The following is a 24,824-nucleotide window of genomic DNA, read 5'->3' as shown; positions in this document are numbered from 1 at the left end:
ACCCTTCAAAAATGTGCAATTTAGCATTTATATCTTATTAATACCAATACATCACTGTATGCATATATATTTATTACAACGTGCATTTTTACCTTAACTTCTCATATTAAAAAAGAAAAAGTATATTTATCTTTTTAGTCTAACTTCTTATGTTTATATCAACCTTTTTACTTTGTTTTTTTTATTTTATTGTATCTTTTTATTGCACATTTTTACTTTAACTTATAGTTTATTTTATTTTTGTATTTTATTTAAAAAAACATTTAATTCTAAAATGGAGAACATGTCACAAAACGGTGGTTTACATATTGTAACCCTGGTTATATAAGCACAGGCGGAGCCCTCTACTGGACTCTATGGGTACTACCCTTAACCATGCTATGCGAGCATTCACATACTGAGTTGCATAAACGTAACTGGCCAATCAGGGCAAGTCTACCTGAATGCGCACGCAGGCACAGTATATAAGGTGGCCACGCCTCCAGATCCTGTTATCCTACACCCTCTTTAGCGAGCGGCATAGGAAAGACAGGGCCCCTAGGTAGAGGGCTCCGCCTGTGCTTATATAATCAGGGTTACAATATGTAACCTCCCGTTATATTACACAGGCTCCGCCCGCTACTGGACTCTATGGGTACAGTGGGTGGAGCCCTGATGGATAAACGCCCTGTAGTTCAGCAGCATCGACCCATCACACTGCCCCTGACCGGCTTTTGGTCCCCACACTCATACACGCTTAACTCGTGTTGAGTGTGCATGGAAAATAGTGAGGAAGGGGAGGAGTGTCCTCCAATCCTGTACGGGGTTTGCAGCATACTACGTTTCCCGTGTCCCTAAGGCGCATGGGAAAACATAAGCGCACTATGTCCCGGGGGGGGTGCCTACTGAACCACAGCCCCCCCCTCTCACCAGTTGTGTGTTGCCCCAGCAAGCACCGAGGATGAGAAGGAGTCAGACATGTCCAAGAGATAAGACCTTATGGAGGGGCCTGGCGTAGACCAAGACGCCACCATGCATATGTCCTCCACACTCACGCCGTTGAACAAGGCTGAAGACACGGCCATACCCCGTGTAGAGTGTGCACTCGACCCCAGTGGGGAAGGCCCTCCCAGCCTGTCTGTAGGCATATGAGATGCACTCGCTGAGCCATCCTGTCAGGCGCTTCTTGGACAGAGCTTTACCGCCCCCCCCCCCCCCCCAAAGCACACAAACAGCTGTTTGGTGCGCCTAATGGAAGCCGTTCGCTCTACATAACATGCCAGCGCACGCACTGGGCCGAGGAGCTGTAATTTAGGCTCCCTTGCCCCAATATGGGGTGGAAGACTAAAGCCGTTCAATTGTATAATAATAATAATAATAATACATTTAATTTCAAAGCGCTTTTTCAGGTGCTCAACGAACGAACAAACTCCCTGGGTTTTTGGGAACAAAGGAGGGGTTCGGTCTGAGTGTCGCCCCACTACGGTCACCCCGGATCAAAAGGCAACTCGGGTGTACCGACAGAGCGGTCAGCTCGGACACTCTTTTGGCTGAAGTCAAGGCAAGCAGCATAGCTGCTGTCAATGACAGAGCCTTCAGGGAGGAGCGCTCCAGAGGCTCAAATGGTTCTGTGACCAGAGCCTCGAGCACCAACGGCAGGTCCCATTGCGGGGAGGAGGCGCGCCCTACTGGGCGCTGCAAACGCGTCTTCCCCCAAGGGTGGATTGTCCCGCCGAGCCATGGAGAACCACAGGGCACAGTGGCTGTTGCGCCGGTTGGCGAACAGGTCCACCTCCGCTCTCCCGAACTGGGCGTGAACACCGTGATGTAGGAGGTCACTCGCCCCAGTGGAGTTCCCCTCCGCAGATGTTTTTGGGACCCCCAGTATCGGAGGTTGCCCTCCACTGATGGGGGGGGGATGGTCACCAGACGTAGTTTGTGCCTCTTGGGATCTAAACAAAGACCGGGAAACCACCTCTGCAGGCGACACATGTGCAGTAATCCCAGTGGTACCACGGAGTGCGCAGCCGCCATCAGACCCAGAGTCTGCATAATGGTCAAAGCTGACACTGTCGCCCCCTGTCGTAATCTGCAAACTGCCCGAAGCAGGGATGCCTGTCTGCTCTCTGATAGGGTGGCCCGTAGTCTGCCTGCATCGAGCAGAACCCCCAGATACTGCAGCTGCTGGTGAGGTATGGGGCTGCTCTTCTTCCAATTGACCACAATCCACTTGGATCAATTGGGCTGTGTTTGACCCTTCCCTGGACCTGGCCATGACTATGAGGTCGTAAAAGAAGACACTCATGCCATGGTCGCGAAGCGGCTGAAGCGCTGTGGCCACACATTTGCTGAACATGTGTGGGGATAGGGAGTAGCCTAATGGTAGTCTGTTGTACTCGTAGGCTACCCCCTGGAAGACAAAACGCAAATACTTTCTGTGCTTTGGAGCAATTTCGACATGAAAGTAAGCGTCCTTCAGGTCGATGGTTGTGAACCAATCGCCCGGCTGCACTAGTTCCAGTAATTGTTTTACATATGAAACTTTTTGCAGGCATTGTGCTGATTCAGGCTGCGAAGATCCAGAATGGGTCTGAACTCTCCTGTCTTCTTGGAAACCAGGAAGTACATGGAGTGTAAGGGAAACTTCTGCAGCAATGGAGAGTCAGGACTCGGAGAGACACGAGGAGAGTTGGAGCTTTGATGTCAAACACTGATATTTATTACAAGTATACGGCCGGAGAAATTCACATCACAAGTCACAGAGCAGCCAGAGGTTCTGACTGCCCGGGTGGGTTGCCACATCAATTTTGCCGCGCCTCTATCTCGATAGACATTTTAACCAGTTCAGAGAGAGTAAACAACATATTTGGGGAGATAGACTAAACAGCTGGGCACCCTGAATCACTTGCGTCTGACCCTTAATGGCCTTGAAGCCGTAAACCATTTCGTGACCTAGAGTTGAACTGGTTTATCAAGATAGCTGGAGCCTCCCATTCCTTAAGAGATATAACAGAGCCAGGGTTGGTCGTAAACGTCAACACACAGAAAAGGTTAAATATCTAGGAGTAAAGACAGAAATATTCCCTCAGTTTCACTCTTTTTATCATTTATGATAACCTTAAAACATTAGTCTAATAATAATTTGGTCAATACTTAAATCAATAGGCGTCTTCAGATTTGAGTGTGGTCTTACACAACATCAATTACATCACAAAGTAGAATAAGATCGAAACATTCAATCACAATGATTGATACAACCAATCATAACAGAAAAATCATCTCTCATCAATGTTTGGATCATCTTTTGTCAAAAGCACAATAATGAACACGCCAATTTGTAAGGGAAACTTCTGCAGCAATGGAGAGTCAGGACTCAGAGAGACACAAGGAGAGTTGGAGCTTTGATGTCAAACACTGATATGTATTACAAGTATACGGCCGGAGAAATTCACATCACAAGTCACAGAGCAGCCAGAGGTTCTGACTGCCCGGGTGGGTTGCCACATCAATTCTGCCGCGCCCCTCTCTCGATAGACCTTTTAACTAGTTCAGAGAGAGTAAACAACATATTTGGGGAGATAGACTAAACAGCTGGGCACCATGAATCACTTGCGTCTGACCCTTAATGGCCTTGAAGCCAGCGTTCCCAAAGCCGTAAACCATTTTGTGACTGAGAGTTGAACTGGTTTATCAAGATAGCTGGAGCCTCCCATTCCTTAAGAGAGATAACAGAGCCAGGATTGGTCGTAAACGTCAATACACAGAAAAGGTTAAATATCTAGGAGTAAAGACAGAAATATTCCCTCACATGGAGTAAAGCCCCTTTTCTCTGTCCTGAACGCACCGCGGCACGCTCTCGGGGGCCGCGCGCCCCGTCATAATGCCGTCTTCCCACAGACTGTGAAATGCATCAATCGGAGCTATTACACTAGGCGAGGTGTGTTTACTGAACAACACGCAAGCTGTAGTAGTCTCTGGTGGCCTACTCCGCTGCCAAACCTCCCATAAAAGGAAGTTTGGCCCATGGGGGGCTGACACAGAAAGGGCCAATTTTCTTATGAGGTCTTTGAACGCACCGTCATAATGCCGTCTCTTTGAAATGGACATTATGGGGAAATGTGGAATTGTGGAGAGAGATAACTCTCACGGCCCGTCCACACTACAGCGTCTGCAGCGTCGACAGCTTCAATCTGCCCATTCACTTTGAATGGGGTGACGTCACGTTGCCGCTTTTTTTCGCCGAACTGAATTGTGGGTAGCAGAGCGGTCCGTCTCCGGCGTCTCCGGCGTCAGAAGTTGAACATTGTTCAACTTCCGGAGTAGCCAGCGCCAGCCAATCAAATCCCGTTTCGGAAAATCTGACAGATCAAGCCGTAGCCAATCAAACCGCGTCTAAGCTGGGAGAGATATCCCGCCGTTCATTTCTATATTTCAAAAAAAGATGGAGGAGAAACTAATTATCGCCGTAGCGAATCACCCGGTTTTGTATGAGCAGACCCTCTTCACCTACCCGGATACAAACCGGAGGAACCAGGCATGGAGGGAGGTGGCAGAGACAGTGGGTGAAACTGGTAGGTTTTCGCCTGTTTTGGGAGTTTATATATATATATATATATTGCTCCCATACAATTCCCGGGGGTTTTTGCTTTCTATGTCAGGGGCGGGAGATACATGTGATTGGTTGTTGGTCGCGGTGCTTGAATACAATCCCCAAGCTTCAGACACGCCCAGCTCCAAGCTTTTTTTGAAGCTGTAGTGTGGACGCTCCGTTACTCTGGGATAAATGTAATCGTTTTCACTGAATGCATTTCTCTCACACACATCACTCTAGAACTAGGGTTACAATACGTAACCCACCGTTCTTCTACGGAGGTCCTTGAATGCTCTGATCCGGTGAGTTGGGGGCGAGACGCCCAACACATCCTTGTTTATTATTTGTAGCCGCCCTGTCACGCGGCAGCGGGGCAGAGGTTCTCTGCCCAGCCTGCTGGGAGCAGATGGGCTGCCACGCTCCGCCGCCATGGCCATCACCAGGAGGAAGTCCTGGCGGACAGACCTGGTGGTGGACTTCCATGGACTCCGGAACCGGAAGTGCCCGACAACGAGAAGTCCTCGTCATCCTCCTCCCCGGCAAACGGAGCCATATTCTTGTCCCCCAAACACTCGAAGCAGAGGTGGTGGGGATCGGCGCCCGCTATTAAGCCAGGGCACGAAGGACCAGCCCGGGTCTCTAGAAGTACCATGAAGGTATGATAACTTCTTTATCAGTTGTTGCTCGCTCGCTGAAGAGAAAAAGGATCACAGGATCAGGAGGCGTGGCCACCTTATATACTGTGTGCATGCGCGCGCATTCAGGTAAGCTCGCCCTAATTGGCCGCCTACGTTTATGCAACTCAGTATGTGAATGCTCGCATTGCATGGTTAAGCGTAGTACCCATAGAGTCCAGTAGAGGGCGGAGCCTGTGTGAAATATAACCATATTCCCCCCGGGATAAACTAAGTATTCTGATTCTGAAATATAATGCAGCTCATTGCCCTAACCGTACAATTAACACACATTTTGTAAAGCTATTCATTGTATTATGTTTTATTTATAATAACTTTTTTTAGCTGGAGACATTAGTATGCATTGTGTTTAACAGCAGAAAGCAACAGCAGCAGAGGTTATTGCACCAGCTGTTGACAGTTTTCAAAATTAAAGTCCTCTCTCCCTCCACCCCCCCTTGCCCTCTGCAGTGCGCAGCATGGTGATGGAGACGGAGCGTCTGGTGGAGTCCCGGCGGCTCCTGGAGGCCCACTCCCGGCTGATGGATCTGGAGTGCTGGCAGGACGACATCTTGTGGCAGCTGTATGGGGCTGCTGGGCCGGCAGGAAGTGCCCTCAGCCCAGAGGAGCAGGAGCTGGTGGGCAGATACTTCTCTGGAGTCGGGCAGCTGGTGGACGCCCTGGGTACGAGAGCATATAAGCAGCACACAGAAAGTTTACGCAGTCATTTCAGTTTAATTAATTCTATGTATCATTAGCAAACATATATGGCATCTATATTTGTTATAGTTTAGTGCCCCATATTTTTGTATTGACTCAAACATTTATAAATAACTATAATCTCCTTATTCCAACAGGATTTATTTGAAGTATTGAAGTATTGAAATGTAATACCGTAACATAAAACCTCCTTCTTCATTTGACTGATTGTGTTTGGACTATATTACATGTTGTAGTGCCGTGAAAAGAGAGTCGGAGGCGGTGTATTAAGAATGGAGTTCCAATCTTTATTATCCATAAATATCAGAGAGGTTAACACATGAACTGCTCTGCCTGATGAGCTAGCAGGAATGGCAGCTAAAGCTATAGGTGTTCCCCACTAAAGGGTCCGTGTGGCAACACAATAAGGTGAATTATGGTCCCACATGGTGTCACCAAAATGTATTTGTATTAAATAAAAGTGTGTCTTATTTTGCTAGATATTTAAGGAAATGTATAAAATAAATTATAATTTAAAGAAAGATATTTTTGTTCACTTGGGGGCAGCAGAACAAGAGCATGACACATCATGGACATACTGTATATTCCCCCTTAATGAGCAAGTCGTTTCAGAGAGATTGTTCTAGTTTACTCAACCCCTAGACATGTAATAACATCACCGTTTATTTAAAGTCATGATTTTGCCCCTCACAAACTCCAGCTACAGTACTTGCCTACTTATAGTTTTTTTTTGTTGCTAAAAGCCATCCTCATTTGCAGCCGTTTGGGGGCAGAAACACCAAAACAAAGAGTTCAAAGAGGCTAAAAATCTATTCACAGCTGAGATGGACTGCACATTTTGGTTCCGTTTCTCTGTGGGTTTGTAACTACAAATGACACCCCATCTATCACAATACACATGGTTCATGTAAATCATGCATATATGGTGCAGCATTAAAACGTCTCAGGGAGGACAGTATTTGTCCTGAAATGTCCTGTATTAAAGATCATGTGATGTTCTGTTTGCATAAGTCAAATGAAAACTTAAAGTAGATTAAATTAATAATCTAACTGACAATGATACACTTAAAAAGTTGATGTGTTTAGCTTAGATATTGGATATTTGCATCATTAATGAAAAGGTATTAAAAAAATCCAACATGTCCCCCCTGTGTGCAGGTAAGGAGCTGTGGGCGGTGGTGAGCAGCGCTCTGGCTCTGGCCCGACAGAACCCAACACCATTCGTATCAGCGGTGAGGATTGTGGAGCGGGAGGAGGCCCTGGACCGAGCTCTACTGGAGGAGAGAGGGGGGGCCAAAGGCCACTCCAGGCCCCTGCCCCCCGGACGACCCCGCTGCTGGAGAGCCAGCTTCTTCCAGGTCAGAATCCAACACAACACAACACCTCACCTTTAATCATTACCTCTTTCACATTTCTGCTGTGTCTTACATTTCCCCCGTCAGGTGCTGGAGGAGGCGGTCTCTGCCAGGTTCCGCAGTGTCTCCTACCTGCACACGCGGGGCCCCGGGCTCGCAGGCCACCTGTCGGCTCTCCAACACGGCATCATGGCTGACCTGGCCACAGTGCGCCACCTGCTAGAGCACTGTGTCCCCCCACACTACCAGCTCACAGCAGCCTACCTGAGGGCCAGCCACCACTGCCTACATGCTCACCTGGCACAGGTCAGTCACGCAGAAACAAAACAATAATACATTATCTAGAAAAGTTAAAGGGACTAATATTATCTCTGTAAGTCTGTGAGTTCAGCGTGCATGTACATGTGTCTCTCTTTCCAAAACTAATCTTGCATTTTACATGAATCCACAATATGTTTAGTCAATAGGTTTGTTGTCTCTCTTATACAGTGCCTTCATTGACTGCTGGCTTTCCCTTAACCGGCCTGTAGGAGCCACAAGTGATCAAAGTAAAAGCAAAAGACATTTCTTTGCCACAGCTTGGCAAATCTCTCACGTACTCTGTTATCAACTTTATGACCCACTAAAATAAGGCAAGATACAAGATGAATAAATCACAGTTTTTAGCTTCTTTGTAACCATCTTGACTGAGGGAGCCAGAAGGGAACATTGAGTGAGATTCAACTCTTCCTTGTTTGTGAGGGGAGAGGGACATACAGTTTTCTACTGAGTGACTTTTTCTAACATCGTTTTCTGCTATACATGATTATTTAAGGTTCTAAATCTTAACTGTTCATATAATATAGTTAGAGGCATGAGGCTTTATACAACGTTTTTTTTGTATTATTCAATAAACTGTTCTTATTAATATTTTCTTTATCAGCTCATTTCCCTTTGGCAATCACCAGCTGGAGTTTGTAGATGAATCACCATTTTTACAACTATTTCCAAACTAAGTGATACTTGTGGCCTAGGTTAGCAGCTGGGACCTGGAGAGTGGAGAAATCTTCGCCGTGCTAAACTGGGTGCTACACACCTACAACAGGTGAGAGGCAGGACCTGCACACAGTTTCATATTCTGTATTATATTCTTTGTTTTCTGTCTGTGTGGGGTTATTTTAGCTCTAAATCTATCCATATTTCCCTTAATTACCATTTAATAGAGCAGAAAATAACCCAAATAATGTCATTAATCACTTTCATCAGTTGTGAATTGTAAATCCCAGCTTTCATAATATAGTTCAGGGGTACATTAGTCTAAATCAGTGATCCCCAATACACAAGCTGAACCCCGGAAGGTCTTGCAAAATGATAAACCAGAAAGAAAGAAAGACGGAAAACCAATTCTGTGTCACATAAGTTATTTACTTTTTCACTTCTCTTGAATATTTGCTCTGTTCTTTGCACCTGTTCAGACTACTTTAAAACATCTATCTGAGCTGCTTCTAGGTTGACCACATATGTAACCGATGAGCAGTGAGAGTGTTTGGCTTTAAAGAGTCATGAAGACCTCCACCACATTGTGCTGCCCAAATAAAAAGTTGATTATCGCGCCATGATAACATTTTATTCCACTTTCATTCAGTGTTGAAATGAACCTGTTGAATATCGTTTAAAATGAAATGCTCAGAGTCTGAAGGTCTTGATTTGGCAGCCCAGACATGATGGGTCAGCCGGAGCTGGAGGCTGAGATGGAGAAGCTGGAACTGGGACCCCTGATCTCCACCGAGGGACTGGAGCAGCTGCAGAACAAATACGTGCAGAGTGTTCGGGTGAGTCCACCATAAACACTTGTTTAAACCTGTAGCTTAAGTAAGTTCAGCACGCAGGTTTAGAGTTTTCAAGGTCCCCTATTATACTCTTTTTCAACAATATATTACAGGTCTCAGATATATACAGAACATGTCTCTGAAGTGTTTTGCTGAAACACCAAACAGATCATTGTAGCATCCCATAAACCCCTCTGTTTCAGCCCTGTTCCAAAAGTGCTTATTCTCTGGCTGTAGCTTTGAATGCTAATGAACTGCTGCTGGCCACGCCCCTGTGATTGGTTTAAAAAAAAAAAAAACACATTAGGCGCTTTCACACTGCGGTACTTTTCCCGCGCTTTCACACTGCGGTACTTTTCCCACAAAGGTTCATGTGAACTAAAGAGTTCTCATGAACTAAGTTCACATGAACCTTTGTGGGAAAAGTACCGCAGTGTGAAAGCGCCTAAAGGTTCATGTGAACTTAGTTCATGTGAACTCTTTAGTTCACATGAACTAAGTACAGATCGCGTTCACACTGGAAAAAGTCCCTGGGGGTGGATTAGGCAAATGAAGCCGCTGACGTCACTTGTTCTTCTTCTGCTTTGGGTTTACTGGCAGGCCGCAAACCACTTCAAGGCGTATACTGCCGCCCAAAGTCCCCGGAGTTGGGGACTGGCTTCAGTAGAAGCTGCTGGGACTCTCAGCAGCTTCTACTGAAGCCTTCCGAGTAAATCGCCAAAACGCCGACACCTCCTCATCTCCACCACTCCCATGTTTTCTTTTGTGTTGCCATAAGTTAGTCTCTCTGCGTTTCTGCGCTGGGCTAATGCTAATGCTAATAATGCTAATGCGAGGATAATAAAATGGCGGCTTCACAAAACTTTTTGGGAGTTTTGCGGGGCGTGGTTTGCAATCCTTCCAGCCAATCAGAAATGTAGCTCTTTTCTCACAAAAGAGCCGTACGAAAGTCCCTGATCTCTAGCAGGGACTTTCGAGGGGGTAAAAAGGTTCACATGAACTAATTTTAGTACCGGCTCTTTTTGGTGTGAACGCGATAAAAGAGTTCACATGAACTAAGTTCACATGAACCTTTGTGGGAAAAGTACCGCAGTGTGAAAGCGCCTAATGGTGCTCTAGGAGGAGATTCAGGTGATAAGGTAGGGGGGGGGGGGTTACCTTGGTTGGTGATTGGCTAATGGTCGGCATCACAAAGTGGCCAAGATCTGATCAGCTCATTTTCAGACAGGTTGTTATATAGATGGATCAGGATAAAAAGAGAAACTGAGACTTAGAGAATCACTTTACACAGAGGGGACACATATTTATGTATAAAATACATGAACAAGTGGATTTTGCATAGTAGGTGACCTTTAAAGACGTTACACAGTAACACGACCACACATTTGATGCTGGTCATCCATCATCAACATTTAGTAAAAGGACATCAGTTATCTTTTTGAAAGGTACATGCTGAGTACCTTGAGATAGAAAGTAGGTAGTAACCACATACAGAAAGTAATGACGGAGAAATCCACAAGATCTGTGTAGTTATACAATGTGCATGTCCATGCTGTTGTTCTTACAGAAGAGTGTGTCAGAGTGGATGCACAAAGCTCTGCAGGTGGAGCTGCAGGACTGGCAGAGAGACCAGGAGCCGGACACAGACCATGAAGGCTTCTACCTCACCAGCCTGCCCACCATCATCACACAGGTACACAGGCCATACACAAACACTACACTAAAAACACATACCACTTTGGTGCAGTGGCCCTGTAGATGTATCCAGCCATTTGTCATACAACATGTGTATTTGGTGCAGATTTGTTTGCTTTGTGTTTGGTAGATGCTGGAGGACAACGCCCGGGTGGCTCTGATGATCGGGAAGTCTCTCAGAGATCAGATGATTCAGATGGGCCTGTATGAGATGGAGAACCTCCTCAATAGGTGTGAAATATGTTATATAATGTGCCTAATTTGTATTCAGTATTTCAAGCAGGCATGTGTTACCTTCACCCTTTCATTCACCTCCATCCTAACAAATCAGGTTTCGAGAAGCTCTGGTGGAGTTTGGGAAGGAGCATCGCAGGGATCCAAGCAAAGACAAGAACAAGTTCTACCTCCACTACCTGCTGGCCTCCATCAGCAACTGCATCATCCTCAAGTGAGATTATAGATGATAGGTGCTACTCATGTTCTTCTACTCGAGACGTATTTAGCCACAACTTCTATGGCATGAGCTACAAACATCACATGCATTGTGAAGGAGTGGGAGCAGCATGCTACTATTTTTTACTCAACCTATTAAAAAGAGCTTTTCTTTTAATCAGCTAAAATGCAGTTGCAGGTGTTCATACAAGTTATTGGGTAGTTGGTGAACACGTTCAACCCGACAGCTCCAATGACCTGCCATTCCACATCAACACATTACGATAAGTGGCAAAAATATGTTCTCATATATTTTCTGAGACAAACATAACAAGAAAAGCAGCAATGGACAATTCTTATGCATAAACAAATAATAACAGTAGTCGGGGTGGGGGAGGGATTTAACTGTTAATTTATTTTATGCATGTATTGCTACAGTATATAACATGTTGTGTAACCATAGAAACACTTTCTTACAGCATGGTCTTACATCAGCGCATCTATTCCGAAATAAAAATGTAATTTCATCAGTATCTTTCCTTATGGATGCTCTCAATATTAGCCTCAGTGGTCAATATTGATATCCAGAGTGAATATTATGGGTCCAATAATGTGTTTTTTATATTACAAAGTGATGATTAGATTGAGGAATGAGCTTATTGTAACCGTAACTTGTTTTGTCTCCTCTCAAGATATGACAGGGCCTGCCTCCTGCAGCTTCTTCAAAAACCTTAATTAAATGAAAATAAATAACAAATCCAGGCCTTAATAACACCCTGTCTGTCCCTGTGTTCTCCACAGGAAGTCCACAGTGAGCCTGCAGCAGCAGCAGTCGTCCCGGTCTGCAGGACAGTTCTCTCGGACCCCCCCCAACCCCCTGGCTGCTCTGGACCGGGCGGTGCGGCGGGCCTGTCGCCTGGTGATGGATCAGCTGCTGCTGGCTCTGCAGCCCCTCCTCCCCGGCCTGATGACCCGACACTGGCTGGTCCAGGGAGACCCCACCCCCAAACTCTGCAGCGTCCTGGAGCTTCACCTGGAGCTGTACGGCCATGTGCGGCCCCCCTGCAGAGAGGTCCCAGCTTTACTCACACTTGTGTTTTAGCTATAAAGACAATCATCACTGGTACATCTGTTGTATACCATTTATGTTTTATAAAACCCAGTGTTTAGAGCTTAAGAATTGTGGGTCTTCACACATTAAACTCTAAAGACATTAGAGTATAGAATGCATGTTTTTTTGCTATAGAAAGAAATATCCCAAACTCTCAAAATTGTTGAGTTCATGAAAGAACACGGTTTTAGCCTTTAGGATCTCACCTTCAGCAGTCGATTAATATTTCATGTGGGTATTCAATATTTCAATTTCACTATTGTAAACACAATATATAGATATATCTCTAAAAACACTTTGGACAGCATCATATTTATGTGTAGATGACATGTAGAGTGTGTGTGTGTGTGTGTGTGTGTGTGTGTGTGTGTGTGTGTGTGTGTGTGTGTGTGTGTGTGTGTGTGTGTGTGTGTGTGTGTGTGTGTGTGTGTGTGTGTGTGTGTGTGTGTGTGTGTGTGTGTGTGTGTGTGTGTGTGTGTGTGTGTGTGTGTGTGTGTGTGTGTGTGTGTGTGTGTGTGTGTGTGTGTGTGTGTGTGTGTGTGTGTGTGTGTGTGTGTGTGTGTGTGTGTGTGTGTGTGTGTGTGTGTGTGTGTGTGTGTGTGTGTGTGTGTGTGTGTGTGTGTGTGTGTGTGTGTGTGTGTGTGTGTGTGTGTGTGTGTGTGTGTGTGTGTGTGTGTTTGCAGCGCCTGCAGGAGGAGGCTCAATGGCTGCTGGTGGTGGAGTACGTGCGGGCTCTGATGCAGAAGAAGCTGGTGTGTCGCGGCGCTGAGGAGAGGAGGCAGCTGGCCCAGCAGGTGGTGCAGGACAACCAGCAGTTCAGAGAGATCCTCCACGGCCTGGTGAGGGGGAAACACTCTCTAATGCACTCTATTTGATTTACATGCTGTTAACACATTTTGTATGAAGGGTTTCTCAAAGGCTGGTTTTATAGCAAAATTATGACTAGAGTAGATTACACACTTTCTTTATGCTGCTGTAGTTTTAGAAGTTTTATCACCAAATGGAAAAGTGCCATATCGAAATCGCAGTTAGCCAAATATTTGGTCAAAGCTAAATATCTGAAACAATCTGAATAAGGTATTGTGGTGCTGCAGAGAAGTCCCAGACTTCAAGTTTAAACCTAAGTATAAGTAAAACATTTATATCAATAATATAATATAATATATCATCCTTTCTCTGCCACTACCTGCTTTGGTGTCTGCACTGTAGTGACACCTGTTTCATCGACAATATAAATCATGTTTGGAGGGAATTGATGCCATTAAAACAAATCAGAATAAACCAAACAGCCCTAAATATATATCCTGGTAAATATAGCTGTTTACACATCTACCCAGGGTTGATCTGTCAATATTTCTGTCTTTTGCTACTGCTCTGAGGGATTTTCCACCCTCACCATCAGTGGCTCTCTCCATCTCCTCAGTCTTTCTCTTGGCGTGATGGCTTTACTACAATGTTTAAAACATAAAAAAACAAATCAGTTGTGTAAAACTGCTTTGAAATACCATTTTATACTACAGAGACTTAACTTAACTTCAGTGCCTCATGGGGGGTTCAGTTAACCACTTTGCACAGTATGTGGCTCACTGTCTATCTTAATCCTTCATGCTAGTCTTTAGCTAAATGATTTACGCAGTTTTACACCTTGCTAAATAACCAACATGTATGATACATATTTTCAGACCTGGATACATTTGCTTTGAAGATTCTGTAATTATACCTGACATGTGGTAAAACATGGTTTATTGTGAAACAAACACATTTACCACTTTAACATGTGCTTCTCTCCATCACAGACCAATATAAATGATGGGTGCTTCCTGAATGTATGGTCACATGACAACACATGTGTACAATTCCCTAGATACAGGAGGGGGGTCATCTTACCCACTCTGCCCTACCATATCACTCATGTGTGTGTCTGTGTGTAGGAAGGAGAAGGGTCAGTACCTGAAGTAAACCCTCTGGCCTTACTACCCGTCCTGGCTGACTTCATCAGACTGAAAGACCCCAACATGCTGACTCTGGAGGTCTCTGGACTGGCAGCCAAATACCCCGACATCAGGTAATCTGACCCCGATTTATAGTTCAATAACCATACTATCGATTATAATCAAATTCAATCATCTTGAGGGGCGGCAGCAGCTCAGTGCGTAAGGACTTGGCTTAGGAACAGAGGGGTTGCTGGTTCAAATCAAGTGCCTTTGAGCAAGACCCTAATCCCCGGGTGCTGTATATACAACAGCTGCCCCCTGCTCCGGACACTAAAGCTCCTTACACACCAAACTGACACCAAAGAACACCAAAGCACACGTCCCGACGGAACGTCGCCTCACGTCTCCTGCATCTTGGCCATGTGTCGCACTGGAACACAACGCAAAGATTTCAGCCGACGGCCAAGCAGCACGTACAAACTGTGCATGCGTGAGTGGCAATAACTCTGCTTACCAGCAGGCGGTGGTAGTGTGTATTCCTCATTCAAAAAGAGGCAACAACCGGAAGACAGACTGCGTGAAAACCGAGAGAAGAAGAACAGACTGCGTGATATAAACAACAAATAGTGTGTGCGTTCCATTTTCACTCTACAGCGAGAAGCTCATGGGGCTTTCCCGAATCTGTGTCGAGAGCTGGAGTTAAATGAAATCTCAGATTTGCCTTCTTAATAGTTTGTTTGGGTCCCTGACTTCAGTTTCGCTTCTCATGCAGTGATTCGCTAGCTGAACAGCCAATCAGAGTGATTTCTTTGGCCGACGGCCTTTAGCCGACAGCCTACCGATTCAACATGTCGAATCGGCGGCGGAAGGTGTCGGCACGGCCGAAAAGACACGACGGTGCAGTACATACCAATCTGAGTAGGGCGACACAACGCTCATCGACGGCCCGACATCTTACGACGCCGAAAATCGTCTCGGTGTGTAAGGACCTTAAGATGGAGGTCAGTCCATACAAAACCAGCTAGCAGGGCCGTCCCTCCCTACAGGCCGATCATGCAGACTGCGTGGGGCCTCACCTTGCGGAGGGTGCCTCAACTGAGCCGAAAATGCGGCGCACCTATGCGCTTATGCGGCGCAATTAGTGTGGCGCGGCACGGTTTCGCCGCTGCGAGGCCCCACTAGCACCCCCGTCCCGTCCCGTCGACGCTCGCGAAACAAAGGGCCTCATCATATGACTTTGTGTGGGGACTGATGTTGGCCAGGGGCAACTGGTCACTGGTTCAAGTACCACACAGACCAAAAATATAGCGAGTTCGCTTACTGGGAACTAAAGAAGTGTCCTTAGCAAGGCTCCATAGTGCCCAAACATGGCAGCCCGTCGCCGGGACACGTCTCCATTAACGCATGTGTTTGTGCATGTGTGTATTTGAACTGTAACTGTATATCTATCAACAACAGAGTAAGACCTGATTTTCTCTAGGGGATTATTAAAGCATGGCATCATTTTAAAGAGTTATATGTCCATTTCCAATGTTAACCATTTAAAGACATGAATATTTTGTAGCTTTTGACCATGTTTTTCTGTCTCCTCAGTGAAGAGCATGTGTGTGTGCTGCTGGATATCCGTGGTGATGTCTCCAGGGACGTCAGAGGGGCCGTACTGGACCTGTTGGAGCAGAGCGCCCCCCCTCTGCCTGCAGGTTATCGGCCCATCTTCACTGACATCCTGGTACCTCCCTCCATCATGGCCTTCTGTCTGACCACTGCCAAGTGTGCATGACATTAACTCAAACTGCCTTACAGACTCATCAATACGCTGGGAGAGATCATCACTCTCTTCTTTATTCCCCACTGAAGTGCAGGGAGGGTTCAGGGTCCTACCAGGGGCTACTCTGCAATATGTTGAGTGATGGCAGTGACACATTTTCTTTTACTTCATCTACAATTTACCAAGACTATAGCTTGTCGTGGTCTTAGTCTGACTTTTCAGAATCTATGAGCCACTACAGCTGACTAGAGCGGTGCAGTGGTGATATACTTTTGTAGGCCATCCCGGAAAGTAGCATCGCAAGGGCTCCCTTGCCAAAAGGCAATTTGTTTTCTTCAATGGATTTAGGGTTATTCCAGAAAATACAATATTTTGCAAAAACAGGCTAGGCTATAAACAAACGACTCGACAGTCGCATGGCTGCACATCACCACCGCTAAGCTAAAGGTGGCTAATGCTTGGCGTTATGACTTTTATTAGTCTTATTCAGACATCCAACGTTTGTCACACATATAGAAGCTTCAGACATTCATCAGTGGGGTATTTGCTGACATATTTATGTCGTAAAACAAAAAAACATGAGCTTGTGTTAACCACAGATCTTATTTCAGGCTTCTAACAAAAAACATTAAAAAAAACGTAAACTTTGAGACGAGAGAACCGGATGTGCTAAAATTATAGTTAATTTTTGCTCATTCCTGCACCACTCTATTGGTTACAAGGTTAAATAATATATTCTGCTCTTTTGCGATTTATGCTACTGATTTACAGTTTTACAGCATTTGAACAACAAGCGCAAAAGTTTGGAACTGGTTTATTTAATCCTGTTAAAACATGATCAGTAAATGTCTCACAGCTTCATCACATGTCTCAGTGTGTGCTAACTTGGCTAAGGCATGATGAAGTTAAACAGATGATGCAACCTTACAGGCTCAGCTCACTGCAGACACATTGCATGGACAGTATGTTTTAGCTGCAGATACATAAGAAATTGGCATGGCCACATATTACTGCTGAAAGTGTCATTCAGAAACATGTTACACTTCCTGAATCCTCCTGACCAAGAACAGCCATAGAAGAGAGGAATCAGCAGCCTGTGAGATATTCAGGGTTTACTTGTATATCTTTTCCACTGTAAAGGCAGAGACTTCCTGCTGAAGAAATTGGAGTTTGGCATCTGGTGTATTCAGTAAAAAGCCAAACAGTGGTCACAATATGAACAACTAAAAAGCATCTGAGTGATAGTTTACGTATGTAACAGATGAATGACATATGTACGTTATACGACTGTTAAGAGTATACAGAATGTTTTATCCAAGCATCATACCAGTACAGTCTGGATTTAAACTTTTCGGGGAGACTGCAAACTAATCCTCCCTGAGGAACTTGGGCTGCTAATTCATTACTTTATCATCATCTTTACCAACAGTCTTTCCTGATATTGTCTTGTGTATTGTATTTGTCCAATTTTAACTTGTTCATATTGGGTTTTTTATTTCAATTTTGTAATGTATTTATTGTATTTATGTATTATTTGTAAGCTGTTCATTTTGAATAGTGTTTCCTGTTCAAAATATATTTCCCTTGTTCTGGTAACAGGTAAAAAGCCCGTTGTAAACTCTATCAGAGAAAATGCTTCAATACATGTTTTTAATTCAAAGTGTTGTCTTGTATTATGATTATTATTATTACTTTGACATAAATCCAGTAGGAATATAAAGAATTGTGCGTCATTTGTTTTTCCTTCCTAAAACCAGTACACAGAAAAGAAGCTGCTGTTTGAGGCTGCCTTTACTGACTCAAAGAAAAAATAATGAACCTGTTGTGTGACTCCTTCATAAAAAAATAGATTTGACCTCAAACTAGAATACTTACACTTAAAATACTTAAACTTTTACTTCAAAACTTAAACCCATAACTTCACCTCCCACATGTACCATACCAAGGCCAGCATCACCTCCACCTGGTTCCATCTCAAAGATGGGCTCAACCAAAAAATGTAATATATAATAAGACGGTGTATTTGTGTTCCATGTATGTTATTCTCTCCTATACACAATACCATTGTTTGCAGTGTTAACATTATATATTGTTTTGTATTATAAATGTGTTCAATGTAATAAATCATAAATCATTTATAAAAAATGCCTGAACTTAAAAATCGTTGTTGTGAGATTCCAGAGAAGCTGCAAAGTACTGCAGGAAGTGTGAGAAGTTTGACACAGCGATACTGGACAGCAGATACTGGACAGCAGATACTGGACATCAGGTACTGGACAGCAGGTACTGAACAGCAGGTACTGGACAGCAGGTACTGGACATCAAGTAGTGGACAGCAGGTACTGGACAGCAGATACTGGACAGCAGGTACTGGACAGCAGCTGGCTGCCACGGCAAGGGGACAGCGGCAGCAGCAGCTTGGGTGGGGGTGCAGAGGCAGAGTTTCCCAGCACCACATTTGAGCTCTCAGATGGAGCTCCATGATATTTACTCCAGTAACCTCACAGGTTCCTGTCCTGGTCGCTGCTCTACAGGCTCTGACTGCCAGCCTCTCTCTGCTTATCCTGCTCCTAGTCCTGCTCCAACCAGCCGAAAGCTGACCTGCAAAGTACTGCACAACATGTGCAGAAAGTGTGGGAAGTTTGGGACAGCCCATACTTGACACAGCAAGTACAGGGAGTTGTGTGTCCTGCCCCTTCGTCAAGGTTGTGTCAAAGGAGCAGTAGTTGCAGGACATAAAAAGAAAAAAAAGTGTATTTTATTATATTTAACTAATTTCAAAAAGAAAGGTTTAGTTCTTTCAAGTACTGTCCAATAACCCTCTATTCTGACATTTTACCAGCTATAAATAGCATGTCAGTTTAATTCATTCATTAAAACATAAAGACCATTGTTTTTAGGCTACTTGTTTATTTGAGCATTTGTTTGTCGATGAATGGTTAATTGTGCATGGTCCAAACTTTTTTCCGCTGTGTGTATTGAAGGACAATAACAGCACCTGGTATTCCCAGGTGGTCTCCCATCCAAGTACTGACCCGGCCCGACCCTGAGCAGCTTCAGAGACCGGATGTGTTTTTAAAAAATCTTTTATTATCAAAAATATAATTTGAGATTTTATTTATCCATCCATCCATCTTCTCCCGCTTATCCGTGGTCGGGTCGCGGGGGTAGCAGTTCCAGCAGAGAGACCCAAACTTTCTTTTCCCTGGTGACATCAACCAGCTCTGACTGGGGGATCCCAAGGCGCTCCCAGGCCAGCGAAGAGATATAATCCCTCCACCTGGTCCTAGGTCTACCCCTTGGTCTCTTCCTAGCTGGACGTGCCTGGAACACCTCCCTAGGGAGGCGCCCAGGTGGCATCCTAACTAGGTGCCCGAACCACCTCAACTGGCTCCTTTCGACGCGAAGGAAGAGCGGCTCAACTCCGAGTCCCTCCCGGATGACCGAACTTCTCACCTTATCCCTAAGGGAGACACCAGCCACCCTGCGGAGAAAACCCATCTCGGCCGCTTGTATCCGCGATCTCGTTCTTTCGGTCATGACCCATCCTTCATGACCATAGGTGAGGGTAGGAACGAAAATGGCCCGGTAGACAGAGAGCTTTGCCTTCTGGCTCAGCTCCCTTTTCGTTACAACGGTGCGGTAAAGCGACTGCAGTACCGCTCCCGCTGCTCCGATTCTCCGGCCCATCTCACGCTCCATTGTTCCCTCACTCGAGAACAAGACCCCGAGATACTTGAACTCCTTCTCTTGGAGTGGACAGTCCATCGGTTTCCTGCTGAGAACCATGGCCTCAGATTTTGAGGTACTGATCCTCATCCCAGCCGCTTCACACTCGGTTGCGAACCGATCCAGTGAGTGCTGAAGGTCGCAGACCGATGAAGCCATTAGAACCACATCATCTGCAAAAAGCAGTGGTGCAATCCTTAGTCCACCAAACTGCAGACCCCCTCCCCCATGACTATGCCTCGAAATCCGATCCATGTATATTACAAACAGGATTGGTGACAAAACGCAGCCCTGGCGGAGGCCAACCCTCACCGGAAATGGATCCGACTTACTGCCGAGGACCCGGACACAGCTCTCGCTTTGGGAGTACAGAGATTGGATGGCCTTGAGTAGAGACCCCCCTCACCCCATACTCCCGCAGTACCTTTCGAGTACCTTAGAGTAAACTTTCCCGGGGAGGCTGAGTAGTGTGATGCCTCTGTAATTGGCACACACCCTCTGATCCCCCTTTTTGAAAAGGAGAACCACCACCCCGGTCTGCCACTCCTTCGGTACTGTTTCCGACTTCCACGCAATGTTGATGAGATGTGTCAACCATGAGAGTCCCTCAACACCCAGAGCCTTCAGCATTTCTGGGTGGATCTCATCCAACCCCGGGGCTTTGCCACTGTGGAGTTGTTTGACGATCTCAGTGACCTCCCCCCGGGAGATTGGTGTTGATCCCCCGTCATACTCCAGCTCTGCCTCTAACATAGAGGGCGGAGTTGTCGGGTTCAGGAGTTCCTCAAAGTGTTCCTTCCAACGCCCTAACACTCCATCAGTTGAGGTCAACAACGTCCCATCCTTACTGTACACAGCTTGGATGGTTCCCTGCTTCCCCCTCCTGAGGTGTCGGACAGTTTTCCAGAACAACTTTGGTGCCGCCCGAAAGTCCTTCTCCATGTCTTCTCCGAACTTCTCCCACACCCGCTGCTTTAACTCGGCCACGGATGAGGCTGCTGCCCTTCGGGCCTGTCGGTACCTTGCAACTGCCTCGGGAGTGCCCCGGGATAACAAATCCCTGAAGGCCTCCTTCTTCAGTCGGACGGCTTCCCTGACCACCGGTGTCCACCAGGAGGTTCGAGGGATACCGCCCCTTGAGGCACCTAGGACCTTGAGACCACAGCTCCCCGCTTCGGCAATAGAGGCTTTGAACACCGACCATTCTGGTTCAATGTCCCCAACCTCCACAGGAATGCCCGAAAAGCTCCGCCGGAGGTGTGAGTTGAAGGCCTCCTGAACTTGGGCCTCCTCCAGACGTTCCCAGTTCACCCGAACTACACATTTGGGCTTACCAGGTCTATCCAGAGGCTTCCCCCGCCACTCGACCCAAATCACCACCAGATGGTGATCAGTTGACAACTCCGCTTCTCTCTTTACCCGAGTGTCCAAAACATACGGCCTCAGGTCCGATGATACGATAACGAAATTGATCATGGACCTTCTGCCTAGGGTGCTCTGGTACCACGTACACTTATGAGCATCATTATGTTCGAACATGGTGTTTGTTATGGCCAATCCATGACTAGCACAGAAGTCCAGTAACAAACCACCACTCCGGTTCAGATCAGGGGGGCCGTTCCTCCCAATCACGCCCCTCCAAGTGTCTCCATCATTGCCCATATGTGCGTTGAAGTCTCCCAGAAAGATTAAAGAGTCCCCTTCAGGAGCCCCATACAGGACTCTTTCCAGGGTCTCCAAGAAGGCTGTATACTCTGAACTGCTGTTGGGTGCATAAGCACACACAACAGTCAGAGTTTTCCCCCCCATAACCCGCAGGCGTAGGGAGGCGACCCTCTCGTCCACTGGGGTAAACTCCAACAACGAAGCACCCAGCCAGGGACTTGTGAGTATCCCCACACCCGCCTGGCGCCTCACACCTTGAGCAACTCCGAAGAAGAATAGAGTCCAACCCCTATCCAGAAGTAAGGTTCCAGAGCCGACGCTGTGCGTAGAGGTGAGCCCAACCAGATCCAACTGGTAACGCTCCACCTCCCGCACAAGCTCCGGCTCCTTCCCCCCCAGAGAGGTGACGTTCCACGTCCCCAAAGCCAGCTTCTGTCCCCCGGGTCTGGTCCGTCGAGACCCTCCGCTTTCACTGCCACCCTTCTGGCAGCGCACCCGACCCCATCGCTGTTTCCCGTAGGTGGTGGGCCCGCGGGACGGAGAAGCGGAGGTGTTGCCTTTTCGGGCTGGGCCCGGCCGGGTTCCGTGGCAAGCCCGGCCACCAGACGCTCGCCGACGAGTCCTCCTTCTGGGCCTGGCTCCAGAAGGGGACCCCGGGCTTCCTCCGGGCCGGATTTCCTCACTTCTTGTTTTTTCTTTCATGAGGTCTTTTGAGATTTTATTTATTTAATCGTTTATTTGGCAGGGACAATGCACTATAATGAACACTTATGTATGTAAAAAATCAGCTCCAAAGCCTCAGCTGTAGTAAACTTCTTTGCCATACCTCAGTCTACTTTTAAGACACTAAAAGAACGTATTACAACTTTTATTTTGTTTTCGTGCGTGGAATATACCGGCTCTCGTTTCAGTACACATAACAACGGAACTGACAGACAACCCTCTGAATCAGACTCCGATTGGCTTTGACTGCATCCACTCAGTAGAGGTTTCTCAATACTCAAATTTCCCCTCCTCGACTCCTCGGTCCTCCGGTAGTGACCAGGAAATGAATTTCAGGGCGCCATTTTGAAGGACATCTCATTTCTCTAAATGCACTTCGAGGACCGAGTATCGAGCATCGAGGAGGCTCTCTGGAGGAGCTCGAACCGAGGAGACACTGATGGTTCCTCCACGGCTCCTCCGCGGATGCATTTCCGGGAACAGTGGAGGCGTGACGCACGGCCGGACTTATCTCAGCCAATGACAGCTCTGCATGCATCCCCTGGATATTATTGTAGAAACTGCTCTCATCGTGACGCGATGTTTACAGTGAGAACAGCTGTGAGGTCCGTGCAGAAAGCAGAGATATCTACAAACAAAGAGTCGATATTTTTCTAAGACCATTTAGTGCTTCACATAATAAAATACACAACGGCTGTAGCCTGATATGCTTTAGGAGCTGTAGGTGTGTGTGGTACAGTGTGTGTGTTGTACAGTGTGTAGATGCGGCGGACAGACAGGTCTCAGTTGGTTTGGTGTCCTGTGCTTACTTTTAATACTTGTAAATACAACTTTTGGCCCGTAATTTCAATTCCCCATTTCAGCGACCAGAGAGGTGGATATATCCAGTCTCTGATTGTGTTACGTTATTATGAGAGTGCTCTCATACTTGTTTGATTCTGAAATTGTATATATTTATATAAATATATGTGTGTATATGTCCGCATCTGTAGCCTGTTATTGTCTCATTATACCGCACTGTCAATGAATTAAAAGTAAATATATAAGTGGTCATGAACACATCTGTCCATCAGACAGAGGGCTGCTGTGCCTCCTGTCATCATTAATGGACGTCTCTTTAGAATGACCGCTCAGAGGAGAGGAGTTCTCATTTCTCTAACCGCCTGCTGCTTCCCCTCCTCTCTCCTCGGTTCCCCTCCTCGGCTCCTCCGCTCGCATCTCCTGTGGGCGGCACCAAGTCTCGAGGATAGGAGTCAAGGATAGGAGTCGAGGAGGGGAAATTTGAGTATTGAGAAACCTCTAGTGCAGGGCTTCTCAAACTCCGGACCAAGGTCCGGATCCGGACCGAACTGCAAATCAATCCGAACCATGTGTCCCATTATAAAAAAATAAAAATAAATCTGATTCTGATGTAAATTAAAGTGGACCTATTATGCTATATTGGAAAACATATATTGTAGGGCCATACCTATACAAATATAGGTCTGTGAAGTTTTTTGCTTAACATACCAAACAGTTCACCCATTTTAGCCATGCCTCATACTGCTCATACCGTCAAAAAAGAGGAGGCAGAGCTAATGCCATTCTACCAGAGTAAAAGTTAAATTCTGTTGTGATAAAATGCCATCCTGTTCTAAACCACATCAAGGATTATCTCTGAAACAGTATGTAGCTCAAATGCTTTTTCTCTTGCAGGTTTATCACAAGGTGAGTTCCTTTTTATTTCCTGCTTTTTAAACATGTGCTCTCCAGTACAGGTTAGTGTTTCAGTCTGCAGCTTTATTCCGTAACTCACAACTCCATCACATGTATATTCCCGCGCTTGCGGATATAGTACATCACAGTGTAAGCCTGTGTCAGCATGCAGTTTACTAAAGCGCCAACAGGCGTCACTATATAGCAGGCATTAACAGATGCCCATATCTGTAACATCTCCTTTCCTTTAGCTGTAAACAACATCAGCATGTCACTTTAAAGTGCAGGTAAGAGCTACATTGTGTAAAGCTAACACTTTAACATTGTCAACCTCCAATACATGAAAACAATTACAATACTGATTAACCATGCAAGTACCGATACAAAACTATAATAATATCCAACAATTCTTTTTTTTTTTTCTTAACAGTCCAACAGACTTAGTGACAATGTTCCCAGTTGTATCACAGGTTCAGTCTCTGCGGCGGCCGTAACAGGCGACCACATCGCGAGTATACAGCTTGGCTCTCTGTACTCACTGGCTTCCCTGGTGTCAAACCCCGCCCTTGCGCCGGGACCCCTGGAGAGTGAGGAGGCTCCCCCAAACCTGTGTCATCCTGGACCGGGTCGGTTCGAGCTCCACCTGCAGCCCTCTCTGCGTTGACATGGCCCCGGTCCGTGTGGCTGCTCTGCTCCGGCCCTACCAGCTGTCGCATCCGGGCTGAGCGCTCCGCAACCCGCAGATCCACCCGGTTTCTCCTGTAGAGCGTGCCGTCCACCTCCACTACGAATGAGCGAGGAGCGACTTTCTGGAGGCATTGACCCAGTTGCCAACGGCCTGTGCGATCTCCTGGAAGAGGCCTCATCCTTATGTGTTCCCCAACATTCAGTTCTGGTAAGTCCCTTGCCGATATGTCATAGGCGGATTTTGCAAGCCGCCGTTTC

General features: G+C 46.3%; 1 protein-coding gene across 3 annotated transcripts in view; it reads left to right on the top strand.

The window, feature by feature from the left end:
* Nucleotides 1-17,787, top strand: part of exoc3l1 (exocyst complex component 3-like 1) — a 40,930-nt gene extending 23,143 nt beyond the window's left edge. For 2 of the 3 annotated variants that reach the window (XM_034200300.1, XM_034200298.1), the window contains 12 exons: nt 5,716-5,928; nt 7,123-7,322; nt 7,407-7,625; nt 8,333-8,403; nt 9,013-9,130; nt 10,695-10,820; nt 10,953-11,053; nt 11,154-11,270; nt 12,056-12,326; nt 13,049-13,204; nt 14,297-14,430; nt 15,893-17,787. In XM_034200300.1, the coding sequence (XP_034056191.1) occupies nt 5,716-5,928; nt 7,123-7,322; nt 7,407-7,625; nt 8,333-8,403; nt 9,013-9,130; nt 10,695-10,820; nt 10,953-11,053; nt 11,154-11,270; nt 12,056-12,326; nt 13,049-13,204; nt 14,297-14,430; nt 15,893-16,079 (1,913 nt within the window). In that variant the 3' untranslated portion in view covers nt 16,080-17,787. The remainder of the gene's footprint in view (nt 1-5,715; nt 5,929-7,122; nt 7,323-7,406; nt 7,626-8,332; nt 8,404-9,012; nt 9,131-10,694; nt 10,821-10,952; nt 11,054-11,153; nt 11,271-12,055; nt 12,327-13,048; nt 13,205-14,296; nt 14,431-15,892) is intronic. The other variant, XM_034200299.1, reaches the window with a different exon arrangement.
* Nucleotides 17,788-24,824: the final 7,037 nt, after the last annotated feature.

Source organism: Gymnodraco acuticeps, unplaced genomic scaffold (genome assembly GCF_902827175.1).
Source record: "Gymnodraco acuticeps unplaced genomic scaffold, fGymAcu1.1, whole genome shotgun sequence".
NCBI classification, from domain to species: Eukaryota; Metazoa; Chordata; class Actinopteri; order Perciformes; family Bathydraconidae; genus Gymnodraco; species Gymnodraco acuticeps.
Note: the sequence above shows the minus strand (reverse complement) of the source record. Positions and strands in the feature narration are given on the sequence as shown.